The 15,919-nt window shown below is 40.0% G+C and overlaps 2 protein-coding genes across 2 annotated transcripts; one reads left to right on the top strand and one right to left on the bottom strand.

The window, feature by feature from the left end:
• The first annotated feature begins 4,248 nt into the window (after nt 1-4,248).
• LOC307030796 (uncharacterized protein) lies at nt 4,249-8,909 on the top strand. The gene is made up of 6 exons (XM_079667450.1): nt 4,249-4,442; nt 5,807-5,918; nt 6,768-7,220; nt 7,482-7,549; nt 8,049-8,092; nt 8,849-8,909. The coding sequence occupies exons 2-6, from the start codon at nt 5,822-5,824 to the stop codon at nt 8,898-8,900; spliced, it is 714 nt and encodes a 237-aa protein (XP_079523576.1). The 5' UTR covers nt 4,249-4,442; nt 5,807-5,821; the 3' UTR covers nt 8,901-8,909.
• Nucleotides 8,910-13,376: 4,467 nt separating this feature from the next.
• On the bottom strand, nt 13,377-15,543 carry LOC307029646 (uncharacterized protein; the record flags this gene model as incomplete). The annotated part of the gene is made up of 5 exons (XM_079665727.1): nt 13,377-13,405; nt 14,073-14,270; nt 14,498-14,674; nt 15,139-15,312; nt 15,411-15,543. The coding sequence occupies 5 exons, from the start codon at nt 15,541-15,543 to the stop codon at nt 13,377-13,379; spliced, it is 711 nt and encodes a 236-aa protein (XP_079521853.1).
• Nucleotides 15,544-15,919: the final 376 nt, after the last annotated feature.

Here is a 15,919-nt window from a genome sequence, read left to right as displayed (position 1 = left end):
TAAATTTGTGTCGACCACAGACCTTATTTCGAGCTATTTTCCCAAATCCTATGGAGAAATCTCATTGGTTCTGAGGCGAGGGAACCGGAAGTGGTAAAATGCTAACTCACCGGGGTTTTGGACTCGTCACTGCATCACTGACAACATCCATTTATTTCCCAGACAAGCTAATAAACGTGAGTAGTCACATATCAAAAGTATATTCATTTTGGTATATTTATTATGTTGTTTTATTTTGTCGTCTAGTACAGTGAATAAGATTACTATGTTTACCTAGGAATAATGATAGCAAAGCTAAACTAGCCAAAAGTAGAATCAGCTAACGTTAATGTGAGCATGGAAGTTATGTGATCCATCGGTTCATGCGGTTGATCCAAATGTTATCACACGTCACATTCTTTATAACTATATTAAATACTATTTATCTATGAAGTGAAGAGTGACCAGGGGTGTAATACTGCCGGAACACCGCTCCGGCACCTAAAACGGGGATGGTTGTTAGCATCTGGTGCTAGCTAGCTATGATAACGGATAGGCTAAGAGGCTAATGTACCTAATGTAATGTTTACACAGTTTACTTTAGTCTAAGTTATCTCAGTGGGTCTGAAACAGTTTGGTCACCATATATGGAAATACATATTTCCAAGGCACACTTTTATATTATTGTAATGTTCCACAATAGGAGACGGAAATTCAAGTTCTTAGGTTCAATAGCTCCTTTGGTAGTATACAAATACAGGTTCATAGGTCACAGGTTGCAGGTCGCAGATTCAACGTCACACAGCACCCTAAAAAAAATCGAATGAATCTAAAACATCGATGAAATCATTACAATTCATACTATTGGACATACAACAAATGCATTAAAAAAAAAACAGTAAATAGTTAAATATGCACAAAGATACATTTAAAAAAAGTATTATTCTTATCATTTTTATTATTATTGAAATGTATACAGTTAAATTTCATATGGGTGTTGACAGATGTATCCATAGATTTAGTTAATTTTGCCCTCAAAGTGCACAAGATTGATGCATTTAACGGCCCCCGGACCCCCCTAGAGCAGCGGTCCCCAACCTTTTTTGCGCCACGGACCGGCTTAATGTCAGACAAATTTTCACGGACCGGCCTTTAAGGTGTGGCGGATAAATACAACAAAATAAAATGACAAGACCATGGTATTTTGTAAATATAATAATAAAAAGCCTGAATCCACTGTGTACTTGTATGTAACTTTATTAGCAGCGTCCTCCTGACATTTTTTTTTTTTTTGCGTCCTCCTGACATCCACCAACAACAATAATAATAACATAATAATAACAATAACAACCTCTCTGGTCGCTTTGGTAACACTTAAACATACCTTCAAAATACAACATAAAACATATGAAGTTCATGAAAAATACAACTCACCATAACGCTAAATTAATGAGAGCCCTGAGCTTGTTTCTCTGCAATGAGACGGTCCCATCTCGGGGTGATGGGAGACAAAGACACCCGGAGTGTGTTGCTTATGTCCAGTCTATTTCGTGATTTTGTTTTGGTTCCTGTGACTGCAGAAAACCCCGCTTCACACAGATATGATGTCGGAAATGGCAACAGGGTTTTCAGAGCTGCTGTGGCAATCTCGGGGTATTCTGCCATGACTTTTATCCAGAATACCGGCAGAGTTGATGTCTCGAACATCCTTTTCAGGCCGCCGTCATTTGCGATCTCCAGCAGCTGATCTTCTTCTTGCGCGGACATGCTGGATTCGCCCGGTTTGTTGACAAATGGGTCGCGGATCCATTCCTTTTCAGTTCGTGGGTCTTTTGCGGTTGGGAAGTAGCGCTCGAACTCTTTTGAAAGCGAAGACAGGTGATCGTGCACCAGCTGGGAGAATGACTGCTCCGGCTGAGTCTCCTCCAAAATCCCCGCCAATGTTTGAAACATGTCAAATATGCCTCTGTTCACACGTCGTCTCCACAAATCCAGTTTGGCTTTAAATGCAGCTACTTTATCTGCCAACTTGAAGACTGTTGTCATTTTCCCCTGAAGAGACAGATTGAGTTCATTGAGCTGGCTAAATATGTCGCACAAGTAAGCCAGTTTTGCGACCCACTCCTCATCACTGAAATGTGCTGCCAGCGGTGACTTTTTTTCTAAGAGAAATCTTTGCAGCGGCTCTCGTAATTCATACACTCTGGCCAGCGATCTCCCTCGGGGTAACCATCTTATTTCTGTGTATAACAGAAGGCGTCTGTGCTCCGCGTTCATCTCCTCACAAAGTTGCTCGAATAGGCGTGAGTTAAGTGCGTGTGCTTTGATGTGGTTGATAACTTTAACAACATCATTCAATACGCTGTGAAGTTCCGGTGGCATTTTTCGGCTCGCCAGCATCTCTCTGTGTATGACACAATGTGTAGATTCACATTCAGGTGCAACCTCCTTAATCCGAGTAGTTAAACCAGACAGCCGTCCGGTCATGGCAGCAGCTCCGTCTGTGCATATGCCGACACAAAAAGACCATTTAAGTTTTCCTGATACGTAATTATCCAGCGTCTTAAATAGTTCTGCGGCTGTGGTTTTGGTTGTCAACGATAGTGCACACAACACATCCTCATGCACATCCTCCTGATAAAGGTATCGCACATAAACAAGCAGTATTGCCCTGTTGTCCACATCTGTTGACTCGTCAACCTGCAGTGCGTACCACGGTGATGTATTAATCCTCTCCAACAACTGTGTCTCAATGTCCTCTGCTATTTCCTCGATGCGCCGCGTGACGGTGCTAGCTGACAGAGGGACCTGTGCTATCTTTTTAACCGCAGCCTCCACCAAAAGTTCACCGCAAATGTCTTTAGTAGCCGGAAGAATCAATTCTTCACCAATCGTGAATGGTTTTTTAGCCTTAGCTATTCGGTTAGCCACCAAGTAGGATGCTCTCAGTGCACTTGCATTTGTTGTTGCAGAGGCCCTCAGTAATTGCTTCTGTCCTTCTTGTTCCTGCTTTTTTCTTTCAAAGTACTCCAAAGGCTTGTTTTTTAAAGCAGGGTGCTTAGTCTCTAAGTGGCGAAGCAGTTTTGAAGGCTTCATTGCCTCATTGGAGAGCCGGTCACCACATATTATGCACAGCGGGCTTGGTGCGTGGGAATCACCTGTAGCGATAAATCCATATTTTAAGTAGGTCTCCTGGTACTGTCTGTTAAATGCAGCTTTCTTTTTCTTGGTGGGTATAGGCTCTTCTTCTGTCTCCTCACTGGCCCTTTTCCCCTTTGCAAAGAAACTTTCCAAAGACGTCTGTTTTTTACTCATCTTTCTAGCTTGTGAGTTTCTAGCTTGTGAGTTAGCGCGACCGTTAATATTTAATATTAGCGCTAACCGTTAATGTATCACGTGACCACAATATTGACATGTGTCAATCGCATAGGTCAAGCGGTGTCAAGAGTGGGTCACGTGAGTCATAGACGGATGTAACGGGGAGAATTCGGAGAATTTTTCAAAATAAAAGATTGTTCAGACTCGAATAATAAATAAAACGGAAATAATGAAAGTTATTTATTCTTTCTGTGCGGCCCGGTACTTAACGACCCACGGACCGGTACCGGTCCGGGGCCCGGGGGTTGGGGACCACTGCCCTAGAGGACATGAGGTCCACCCCCACTTAAAACATATTCACATGGATAGGATACTAAATAAATGTGCACACTTTTTATATAGTAACCTTTGTACCTCAGCAGGAGGGAGTTAGTTTATAAAGGTCCTTCACTGATCACTTAACTATCACGCAGCTGTGTGCAGCATTTACTGTAAGAATCACACATTTATTCAATAATGCAGACTTAATAAAGGACCATTCTTTGTTGATTCTGGCTGGAGTGTTAATTGACAGTAGTTACATAAGCTTCAAAACGAGCCACAACTGCGCGTGCACACGCAGAACTTATAGAATTAGCAATACACCCCTGGTAATGATGATTTTAGTATTATTTTCTGTGATGATGGAGCATCAACTTTTGGATCAACCAGATACTGACAGATTAGGGTTGTCCATAACAGTCACTTTAAACATGTGACTGACTCTGTATAACATTGTTTTCCTTACTCTTGTGATTTTTGTTCATCCTATCTAAAAGATAAAAAAACATGAGTTCATTGTTTTAACAAGATTTTTCACGATATAATAAAATACATGAATCCTGTAAACATTTGTAGTATAGTATTCTTATTTTTGGTGTTCCCTGACATTATCTGTGTTTCTGTTACATATGCCTACTCAAAAAGTGTGCCAGACATGCAGGCAAAGCATAGGAGTAGCAAGTAAAAAATGCAAACAATGTGGTGCCATCCAACCCTACAAAGAGAAACTCTCCAAGCAAAAAGAAAAGGTTGCACAGGAGTGGAAGGCCACGCAAAAGAAAAACCACAGTGTCCACAAAGTGTATGACTCGACACATTTACTGGTAAGCTTTTTTCTCTTGCAGATGTCAGTTATCATAAAAAAGTGTGTAAATAATCCCTGATCTTAATCTTTTTATACAAATTGTTAAATTACTTAATTGATTTATACTTTCCAACAGTCGCCCTCATTTACATTTTAAAAATAATCCTAATTTCTTAATTAAGTTTATGTAAGAAGTACAGACTAGTGCACGATTACTTCGCTTCATGTAATGTGTTAAGCAAAATTGTTGTCACCGTTGTATTTAAATCTGTAAAGGCATAACACATTTTTTCGAACTGATGTTAGATAGTGTTTGTACTTGCAAGCACCCAGTTTTAGTAAAACATTATTTCTTAACCAGAAGTAACATAGTTCAGGCGAGTGGTAATTCCTAGAATCAGAGCTTCAATGTACATGTTTTTCTAATTATATCTTACAAAAAAACCTGCATTTTGGTGTTTTATATTTTATTTTGGAACTTCATGGTATGGAAAACACATAATTATGTGACTATGGTTTCCAAAAGTAAAATAAATGAAATATCATATACATTTTTTAATAAATGGTAAAACCAAGAATGTCAGAGAATCAAAACCAGCCCATATTAATATAGTGCTTGAAAGACAATCAAGACCTGGAAAGAGTTAGTATTAATAAAAAGGCCTTTAAAAGCACTTTCATTAAGCTTACCAGAGTCTCTGACTTTGAGCCGTGTTCGAACAGTCATTTCAAAATTCCCCTGTAACACCAGCTTTACATCTGAAGTGCTTTTAATGCAGAACTTTGAACCTGAAAAAATATAGGTTATAGCTTGCTGACATGTTTCAAAGCTAAATGTAGCTTATTCAGATATCTGAATGTGAGAGTTAAATGGACCCATATTAGGGATGCCAGAAACTGACCATGATCAAAATCGGACAGACCTGGCGAATATTAATAGATTATTCGCCGCCGAATTGAAACTAAGCCAGGAAAAAAAAGAAAAATATAAATAATAATAAAAATATATATAAATAAAATCGAATTTTAAAAATAATCTTCGATTATGGAGACTGTAACGAATATTCGAAAAATAGAATAATCGCTGGCATCCCTAACCCATATAAAAATAACTATGCCCATGTAAAAAAAACTCAAAGTGAACCCAAGCTCGATAAACTTCTTTTTTTTTTTACAGTTCTTTTTTAGGGGCTCCCCTAAAAGGGGTCTAAAATCACACCTGGTTAATTGTGGGGTGCCTTCCTCAATGTGCACATGTATCACATCAGTGCATTTTTCACTTATGCAAAATAAATGGAGTTATAATGGCTTTAGGTGTGTGAAAATGTTTAGAGCTGTTGTGTACATAATATTTCTTGTTTTTTTGTGTCCATTGTGTTCCAGCTCCACAAATGGAAAATGTTAGATCGGCGTCCCATCCTCCTTCTTGCCAAGAGAGGCACAAATGGTTTTGCGGCCGATTGCATCTGTCCATGGCAAATCGAGACAGAAGATGGTAACAATGCACTTGTTACCATAAAGAGGATTTACGAAAGCCTTATTAATGGTAAAGTATACAAATCTGCATGCTATATTTCAGCAATTTATCTGTTAACATTTTTTGTAAATTAGTTGCCCAGTTATCTGGTTTTAAATGTAAAAAAATGTGAATCACTGTTTACCAAGTAGTACAAATATGTCCTTATGTCTTGTTTTGTCAGTTAAAGGGCCCATGTCATGCTTTTCTGGTTATTACCCGTCCCCTTGTGTGTTATGAAGCTTTTCCTGCATGTAAACGGTCTGCAGAGTCACAAACCCTCAAAGTACACCCTGTAGCGAGTAAAACTCTAACACAGAAAATACCTGTCTATGCTGCTCTTTTTCAATTTTTTTCTTCCTGAGTATAGTGACGTAACGGGCATAGTGACGTACCGGCTCACACACACACACTCACTCAGCCTTATCTTTTCTCAGCCGAGGCTCCGTGGATCTCCTCACGCACACACGCACTCACACTCACAGCCTGGCTGTGAGTGTGTGTGTGTGTGCGCTCAGGCTGAGTTCCTCGCTGTCTCGCAGACCCCACGCAGCAACCAGGAAACAACACCAGTAATCCAGCTCAAAATGCCTGCTCTTCGAGCCTCAAACGTCCCGCCAACACGGCACCCAGACCCCACGCAGCATTCTCATCTGTTTGTCCTTACTGGTGTCATTTCCTGGTTGCTAACAAACGCCATTGTAACACATAATCACTGATGTTCCGCTGTTTCATTTTTAGCTGTAATTACTCAGATTATAAATATATATGGCGGATTATACTTGGTCATTTATTCACCACGCGTCTACTTTTTTTTCTTCTCAATAGTGACTTTGGCAATTGAACCTGAGGGCCCTTCAACCACACAGGCAGAAATGGCCGCAGACCCAGGATCAGACTTGTCTGTACCTCTTACCACCGAGACTGACACTGAGTTCACTCTCTTCCTCACCCCTGTGTCCTCCGGCCTTACTCCTGCTCTCTCCTCCGGCCTGACTCCTGCTCTCTCCTCCGGGCTGACTCCTGCTCTCTCCTCCGGCCTGACTCCTGCTCTCTCCTCCGGGCTGACTCCTGCTCTCTCCTCCGGCCTGACTCTTGCTCTCTCCTCCGGCCTGACTCCTGCTCTCTCCTCCGGCCTGACTCCTGCTCTCTCCTCCGGCCTGACTCCTGCTCTCTCCTCCGGTCTGACTCCTGCTCTCTCCTCCGGCCTGACTCCTGCTCTCTCCTCAGTGTCTTCCTCACAGAAAAGAAGACCAACGAGGAATAAAGTGGCAATTAATGGTATGTGCGGGTTAATTAGTAATTATCTTATTTACATAGACTGAAACTGTGTTTGATTTTGCACATTGAATTAGTTAAAGAGAGAGAAAACAATCATCGGTACAATTAGAATACACCACCTTTTGTTTTGTTTAAGACTTTGCAGTATCAAAAGTCTCAGTGCCATTTTGAACAGTTTAATTGAGCACAATGTGATGTTAGGCAATGTTTAGGAGGTTATTGCTGAATTTCAACTTATTACCATCTTTTAATTCCTTGCAGAATGTCCCATTCATCAAGGGTCAGACACTTTCCCCTACAAAAAACTACTGAGTGAACGAATCAGGGAGGTTTGTTTAGAAAATATTTTTAAATAAATAAACAATGACAATAATGTTTCCGTGGAACCAAGTCTTATCTTATTGGATTTTCATATACTTTGTTTAAAAGGAGTGTTTCAGTCTTAAGCATGACTGCTAATGTAAATTGAAATTACAGTAACAATAATTTATTATTAATTTAAGGTTGAGGTACTTGTGTAATGCTTCATGTCGCATTAATGCATCATGTCCAGCCATTTATTTGTATATAAAAAAATTTCTTGTAATCCTTTGTAGGTGAATTCCTATTCTTGGCAGTAAAAATATTTTTTAAAATAATAATAGTATTCCAAAATATTAAACTGATGGGGAAAATGCTATTGACTATGTTACAGTCCTTCATATGTTTGAGTTAATCGTACCTACTATTATTTCAAATTATCATTTGATTTCACTGGACTTTTTGTATTTACATGTATGACATTTGAAAAAAATGAAGTTGACCTAAAATCTGTGTTTCTTTACTCAGGGCCATACCGAGGTGTTGGTGCAGTGGCAGTCTTGCTCTGGATGGTATGTATCTAATCTGAAGTTTCCTTCAGTGTAGCTGATAGGTCTGGCAGAACAGGGGCCACAAAGTAGTCTTACCAACCAACTTCATCAACCCTGAGATCACTAACTTAAACATTTTGGGTTCCTCAGCAGTAAATTGAATTTAGTTGATCACATGGGGGTGGGGAGCCATCTCATCAATGGCTCTATCAGACGTTTGCGCCATAAAGTAAGACATCCAAGTTCTCTGCCCTTCGTCATTCAGACATCGCGCCCTAGAAACGCTGTCTGATTGTAACACATAAGCAGGGAAGTAGCCTACATTGAAATAGAAATTAAAATAAAATATACAATAGAGTTTATCCTTGATCAATATCACTAAAGGTTAAATGATTGATATGTGAGGCTGGATGGTATTTGATCTCTTTTGTAATTACTGACTTGTTACATTTGTTCTTAACAATTATACTATAAGTATAGTTAGTAGTAGCAAGTAGTATTATTTCTGTGTGCAGTCTTGCAGGCAGTTGATAAGACAGCAAATTCAAAGAATTGGTCAAATGAAACATTGACTTTGAAATAAAAAATGTACCTTGTATTATATATGATGTACGTGTTATATATAAATATATACATTATACTGCACTTTCATCATGATATTTTTGAGTGACTTAGTGTATCTTCTCATTTGAAATAGCATTGTCAACATACTGTAGAACTACATATTCCAAACAGTTGAAAAAAAGTAATACTTTTTGCTGTGTTTCTGTTTTACAGTGGGGCGAAGTGGAAAAATTCCTGGGAGCCAAAGGAAAACTTTCCCAGTTAAATATGGCTGACTTTTTTTTGTTCTACTTTGGAGTAATAAAATACATATAAAAAAAACATCTATGTTAGTGTTGTGCCCATTTGTGTTCTTATGTTATCAGTGAGCTGAAGCCAAGACAAATACAAATATATGTTTTAAGTGTATCCATACAAACTCATTCTCTAAAACTGTCATGATTGGTCTGTTGTGAATGACACCCATGAGGAAAAAGGTCCTATACATTATATCACATCGGCAGGGCTGTGATGTGATGAGGCCCTCGCGAGCGTCGACGGGGGGGGTGGTGTGTAAACCCTGGACACACCAAGCCGATTACAGCTAGTGGAGCCTCGCAGCAGAAACTGTGGCGCTCAATTGCGCCGCATTTGCGCATCAGATGAGGCTCCCTCCACAAGATGAGGGCGAGAGGCAGACGCAGTCTGTGTGATCGGCGTGTATGTAGGGGCGGGCCTGCACATCGGCATATCACAGACTGTTGCATACATTGTACAGGCGGCAATTTGAAATGGAACGCAGCCCAAACACGGCAGACAAACCCACACACTTTTGGAACACGCCACCTCCAGACACATTAACATGCACTCCCCTAACATTCCCCTAATCTGACATTGTATTTCATTCCATAACATATAAATATACTGTTCACCCATGTGAAACACACACACTGAAACCAAAATCATTTACAAACATGTAAAAATCTTTCATATGCGATGGAAACTTCTGAAGCAATGGAAACAGGAGTCAGAGAGACACGAGGAGAGCAGGAACTTTGATGGCAAACTGATGGTTTATTCACAAGACATGTGTGCCACGAATTGACACAAAAGATGCCAAACCAATTCTGAAGATCTCTACCCCAGACCCATATTTAGCTAGTTCTGAGAGAAGAATCAACATTGTGCATAACAAGATAAAACCAACACCTCTATCAGCTGACGCCAATAGGCAGGAACAGGGAGACAAAACACTGAGAGCACAGCAGCCAAGGCTACAGGTGCCTGTGCTCAGTCAGGACAAGACCTGGGGGGTATACCACGAAACTGGTTCAACCTAACCTGGATATGTTTGAGTTAGCCGGTTGGCCTAATCCAAAACATACGCCCTCTCGCTAAACGGCACTACGACACGGGTTATCAAGTGGATCGCTCAAGCCAGCCGTGCCTATCTAGTTAGGTGCGCGTTCACATAAAAGGGGTAGTATTTGGAGCATTCAACCAATCACAAACATGGAGAAGCGTACTGACAGCGCAGCGCTTCATACTTCCTGAATGAAAAGTCAACTATATAATAAGACAAATATGAAGACTTTAAACATCCATGACTCAAACACTTTATCCAGGATAAAAGCCACATAGCTGCACTTGCAAGGTGAATACAGCTGGTACAAGAAAAAGTGTTTGAATGCGTACATTAACAGGTTTATGATATGCCCCGTCTAAGACACGATCTGACTTTAATTACATTTGACTCGAGTGTTTCGTAATGTGTTGCTTAAAATAATACTTCTGCATACAGTATGTGACACTGTAAGTGTTGCACGGCCAGATACGGCTCAGCTGACTCAGATAAGGAAATATATGATACATTATGATGTGATGCCGCGGACTGTACTGTTACTTTGATCCAGTTACTTATGTTGTGGCAGATATTTAATTAGCTTTCTTAACGCTAATGTTATAATAGTCAGATTGCTCTGAAGATGGGAGGTGATATTCTATTAATGTTCACATTCACACGTGAACACGTTTGGTTCTATGCAAACTCAGTAATATCCATTGTGATACAGTTATAAGGCCTTCACAAGAGACTGTCAGTGGATATTAAAGGGGATCAGGAGCTCACGTCTTCTCAGAGTCCTTGGTATCTGGCTTGATGATTGTCTCACATTTCTAAACTTCATGTCAATAACCTGCTTAAAAAGCTGAGGGTTAGGCTAGGTTTCTTCTACAGGAACAAGTCCTGTTTCTCTGCTTGAGGCCAGGAAAAGGCTAGTCACTGTGACCTTTTGACCTGTGCTGGACTATGGTGATTTGATTTATATGAATGCACTTGCAAATTGCCTGGTCAAGTTAGATGCTGCGTATCACAGTGCACTGAGATTTGTGACAAACTGTAAAGCATTAACCCATCACTGTACCCTGTATGCAAGGGCTGGTTTGCTTTCACTAACTGTACGGAGGCTCAGTCACTGGTAAATTTGTATATACAAAGCCATGTTAGGGAAACTTCCATCTTATATCTGCTCCCTGATCTCACGGAAAATTGTAAGTGGCTACTGCCTGAGATCGAATGCTGTGGTTTTATTAAATGTGCCAACTGCTAGGACTGTCTTAGGGAAGACAGCTTTTAGATGCGCAGCTCCTCTGTCTTGGAATAGTCTGCAAATTAAATGGAAACTGAGCAATCTGGTGCCACTAAAAGTTTTTAAAGCTCGGTTGGATGCTACTCAATCGGAAGCTATTGGTACCTGTTTATGTGGATAGTTATGTAAATGATGCTGTATGATGTCCTTTTTTGTTGTTCTGTTTATGTTTTTATGTTTCATGTGGAACCTACTTGAGCAGGTCTCCCTTGAAAAAGAGATCAATGATCTCAATGGGATACACCTGTATAAATAAAGGTTTGAAATTAAATGAAATGAGAGTCATCATCATCATGTTCTCTCTGCTGCTGCTGCTGGCAGCTGGAAGTGAGTGAACACTTATTATATTGCTGTTTAACAGGATAATCTGTCATATAACTTTTTTTTGTATTTGTACAGGTGTGAACAGTTGACACAGCCAGCCTCTGTGACTGTGCAGCCAGGTCAACGTCTGACCATCACCTGTCAGGTCTCTTATTCTGTTAGTTAATAATAATAATACAATTCAATAACGCGCTTTAACCACTAGGTGCCCGTCTATCAGCTGTGCACCGTTATGGTGTAAATACTGCCTATCCACCAATTGGATCAAATATAAAAGTCAGCCGAATTACTGTTGATATTGCGAGGAGACATATTGTGTGAAAATAAATCTAAGATGTTGTTAAATGGCTGATATATTTGTGATCCACGTCACGTTTTCATTTTTGGCGGCAGTTCTTCCTGTTTGTATAGAAGTCTTCTCGTCAGGGCTCTATAAATAGATAACTACGGCAGATATGTAATATGTAATGCAGCCGAACTGTGTATTAAAATGCCGTTATGTGATTAGCTCCAAAGAGAAAAGCAAGCAAACTCGGAATAAAGTATTATTATTATTTTTTTTTAAATGTTTTCGGATTTCACATCGCATAAACACCATTTCCCAACGTGCATTGCGGCTAAACCATGAATCACCGAGCTGAGGATCTTGGTTATGGCTAGAAAGGATCCGTCTTGTGTAAAACTCTCGCGAGAGTTCGGCTGAATGTCACGTGGCTGAATGTTTACGTTTGGCAGGCAGCCTTTCAGTTACGATCGTTAACATCAGTTGGCCACAGCAAATGATGGTGAGGAGCTAGACTATCTATTAATTATGTCAATGACAGGGAGTGTGATTGTTGAAAAGCGGTCTTGCTGGTGTTCAAAGAAGAATGACAACACTGTAGATCACCAACACTATGGTTTATTTTTTATTCACAGGCAAGTCAACGTTGTCGCAGTAAAAGTCCCAAGATAGCTCCTGGTGCAATAAAATGTTCCTTTGCAGTGTTTTACTATTATGTCTGATGTTTCTCTATTAATATTGCTGCTGCATTAATGTGTATGTTGCATCATGTTACTGCTGACGTCATATTTACACTAGACGGATCCTTTCTAGCCATAACCGAGGATCTTGCCTACGTCTGTTTCCGGTATTGTTTTTGACGGATGTATTTTGTTATACACACATTCCTTCACATTTAAATTAAAATGTACATTAAAGTATTTCGTGAGGCTTTCTAAAATGTTTTAAAATATAACTACGGTTCGAGTTGAAGAGTTTATAAATTAACATGAACCGAAGCTGTTGCCTGGTAACGCAATCGTGCAACGTCACGTCCGTTAATTCCACATCCACACACATCGATTTAATAAATGAATGTAGCCTTTGTATCTGCTAAAAGAGGTGCCGACCAGCTGGGGCAACAAGAAAATTGGCGAAATTTAGTGTGATTATTACAAATTAAATCATTATTATATTAATATTGATAATAATAACAACCGACCGTCGGGGTAGCATTTGCTTGGCATTTCCGGGTATATCTCCACTGGTTGGGCCACGTTAACAATACTGTGTAATTGTCACGTTTGAAGGGACGAAATCGTGACAGCTTCACGTCTCCCATCATGGTAAATCGTCACATGTTCACGTCTTGCCGTGATACCGGGTTGTGCTGACCATGTCCATGCCTTTATGACAACAGTGTACCAATCTTCTGATGGCTACTTCCAGCAGGATAACTCACCGTGTCACAAAGCTCAAATATTCTCCAACTGGTTTCTTGAACATGACAATTAATTTTCCTCAAATGTCACAGTCCACAGTCATCAGACCCAAATCCTACAGTGCACCATTGGGATGTGGTGAACCAGAGATTTGCGTCATGGATGTGCAGCCGACAAATCTGCAGCAACTGCGTGATGCGATCAGGTCAATATTGAGCAAAATCTCTGAGGAATGCTTCCAGTACCTTGTTTAATCTATGCCATGAAGACTTAATGCAGTTCTGAAAGCAGATGGGGGTCCAACCCATCATAGCAAGGTGTACCTAATTAAGTGGCTCGTGAGTGTATTACTTAGCTCAATTTTTATTGTTAGTGTGTGTCTATAGGAGTAAAGTCTAGACACATTCTTTGGATGTAAGCATTGGGTAATTAAACAGATCATGATTAAATGACATGATGATAATAAGGGTGATCACCAAAACCTTATACCAGGGGTGGGGAACCTCCAGCCCTCGAGGTAACTTGGATCTGAAGGTGACTGATAACTGCTGATGGCATTTAGTTGAATACCAGACATAGTAAATACAAAGCAGGATCATATAAAAAAAAAAAGGTAATAAACAAGCCATTCAATCGTAATACTCGTTTTAATACGTTGACATGCATACAACACAATAGACTTGTTAAGTCCTGTTCGTTGTCCTGTTTGTTGTCCTCGTCACCGTCCTGTTAGTTGTCCTCATCACCGTCCTCATCACCGTCTTGTTCGTTGTCCTCATCACCGTCCTCATCACCGTCCTGTTCGTCGTCCTCATTACCGTCTTCAATGTCTTCCTCCATCACGAGAAAAGACGAGTCCGAGCCAATACAGCTGTAGGTGCTGGTGACTCTGCTCAGTTTCTGCTCCAGAAGATATTGATGGTGTAAAATACAGCAGTGCAGTCCCCTGTATCCCTCTTCTGTTATATCGCTTGGAGAAACTAAAATAAAAAGACAAAATGACAGTCTATGTAAGGCAACTTTTAATTAGCATTGATTTTGGTTCCATATAAGCAATTTTAATGTTTAACTCCGAGGCTGTATATTAGCTAAAAATATTTGTGATTCAGAAAAAATGCAATCATTACAGATGCTATTCAGTGATAGACATTTGACACTGGGAGGGGGGCAGTGGCAAATGTTATAAATCGGTATTTGTGGAACATACTTTGGTTCCTGATGTCGTCTTTTGTCTGATGAAGGAGGTGGTCCAGTTTGTCCAGTGCCTGCCTCAGATTTTGACAATGCTGGGTCATCTCCTTCACAATGATGACTTTTTCCTCTTCCATACGCCTGACCAGCATAACCTGGTCAAAAAGTTGCCTCTTTGTGCGCAGGTTCACCACTATAATGGAAAAAACACAATATATAACAACCACAATGGTAAGGCTAATAAAACAAATAATATCAGTTTGTATTCAATCTTTTTAACTTAAATTGACCAAAACCTTCAAATCTGGTAAAAAAAATTCAACCTCGACGCTTGCTGAATTTGTTCAATTCTGTCTATGTTGGCAGAATTACATTCAGTATGTCTTGAGATTCAACATTAGTATGCAGTTCAGGGTGGTCAGGAAGGGTTTTACTGTTTCCTTAGATGTGCCTGTCCCAGTGAGACTAGACTATTAAGACTTGATAGGGCAACATCATACAGACCTTTCAATATAATTATTTCAAAATGATTTGTTGTGATCATGATGATTTGTGACACCTATGTTGACAGCTCTGTGTTACATTGGTGATTGTATTCGAGTACTTCAACTGAATTTATGGAATATCTAGGGCAAACAAAAACAAGTTGTTTCTTACCATCTCCTTGCGCCTCCCAGGGCAGAATGACATCCTCAGACAGACCGCATGCTGCTTCTGTGTCAATTTTCTCTGAAGAGGCATCAATGGTGTTGTACTGCAGTATCCTCTCTCTGAGTTTCTTCTTGAGCTCTGTCAGTCTTCTCCGTTTGCGTTGCCTTGTTTGGTTGCTGTCTGTAAAGTAAAACAAAATACAAATAAACTAATATTAATAATACAAACAACAACAACAAGAAACAAATATTGTTTCTAGATAACGTAATAATAAATACCATTTTGTCGATAGAGGTCGTGTTTCTTTCTTCGGAGGGAATAAATAATTTCATCTATTTCTCTCTGGAGCTCCTCCTGGCTACTCTGGGCTCCATGTTTCTCTTGAAAACAGAAACAACAAGGTGTAATCATAAAACATGAAGCCAAATGTTTGGAAATATGGAACCAAATCTATACCACAGTGATCATATAACATACCAGTGGCTGCCCATTGCTTGACCTCCAACACCTTCCGACATGGTGAAAATGATGCCTCTGTATATGTAGTGCACATTAGGAAACCATGGTAAGGGAATATGTAATACATTATTTGAACCCACCTTGTTCACAGAGTCCATATTGGCCACTTTCATCCACAACCACTAAGGATGTGGGAGGAATAGGTCTGTAAAACCCATCAAACATGGCTTCCCTGTCATGGAAGACATGTTTACCATGGATAATAGGGTCACATGCCGGACAAAGAAAGGGAGTTCCTGGTGGAACACAGTCCAAGCACCGGACCACA

The sequence above is a fragment of the Notothenia rossii genome, assembly GCF_949606895.1.
Source record: "Notothenia rossii genome assembly, chromosome: 2".
In the NCBI taxonomy this organism is placed as follows: domain Eukaryota; kingdom Metazoa; phylum Chordata; class Actinopteri; order Perciformes; family Nototheniidae; genus Notothenia; species Notothenia rossii.
This window is presented reverse-complemented; position numbering and strand designations above follow the sequence as displayed.

Excerpts from the sequence above, each read along its gene's own strand:
- LOC307030796 (XM_079667450.1), top strand. The coding sequence starts at position 5,822 with ATGTTAGATCGGCGTCCCATCCTCCTTCTTGCCAAGAGAGGCACAAAT. Across the intron at positions 5,919-6,767 it reads GCAAATCGAGACAGAAGATG|TGACTTTGGCAATTGAACCT; the intron begins GTAACAATGCAC and ends TCTTCTCAATAG. Across the intron at positions 7,550-8,048 it reads TGAGTGAACGAATCAGGGAG|GGCCATACCGAGGTGTTGGT; the intron begins GTTTGTTTAGAA and ends TTCTTTACTCAG.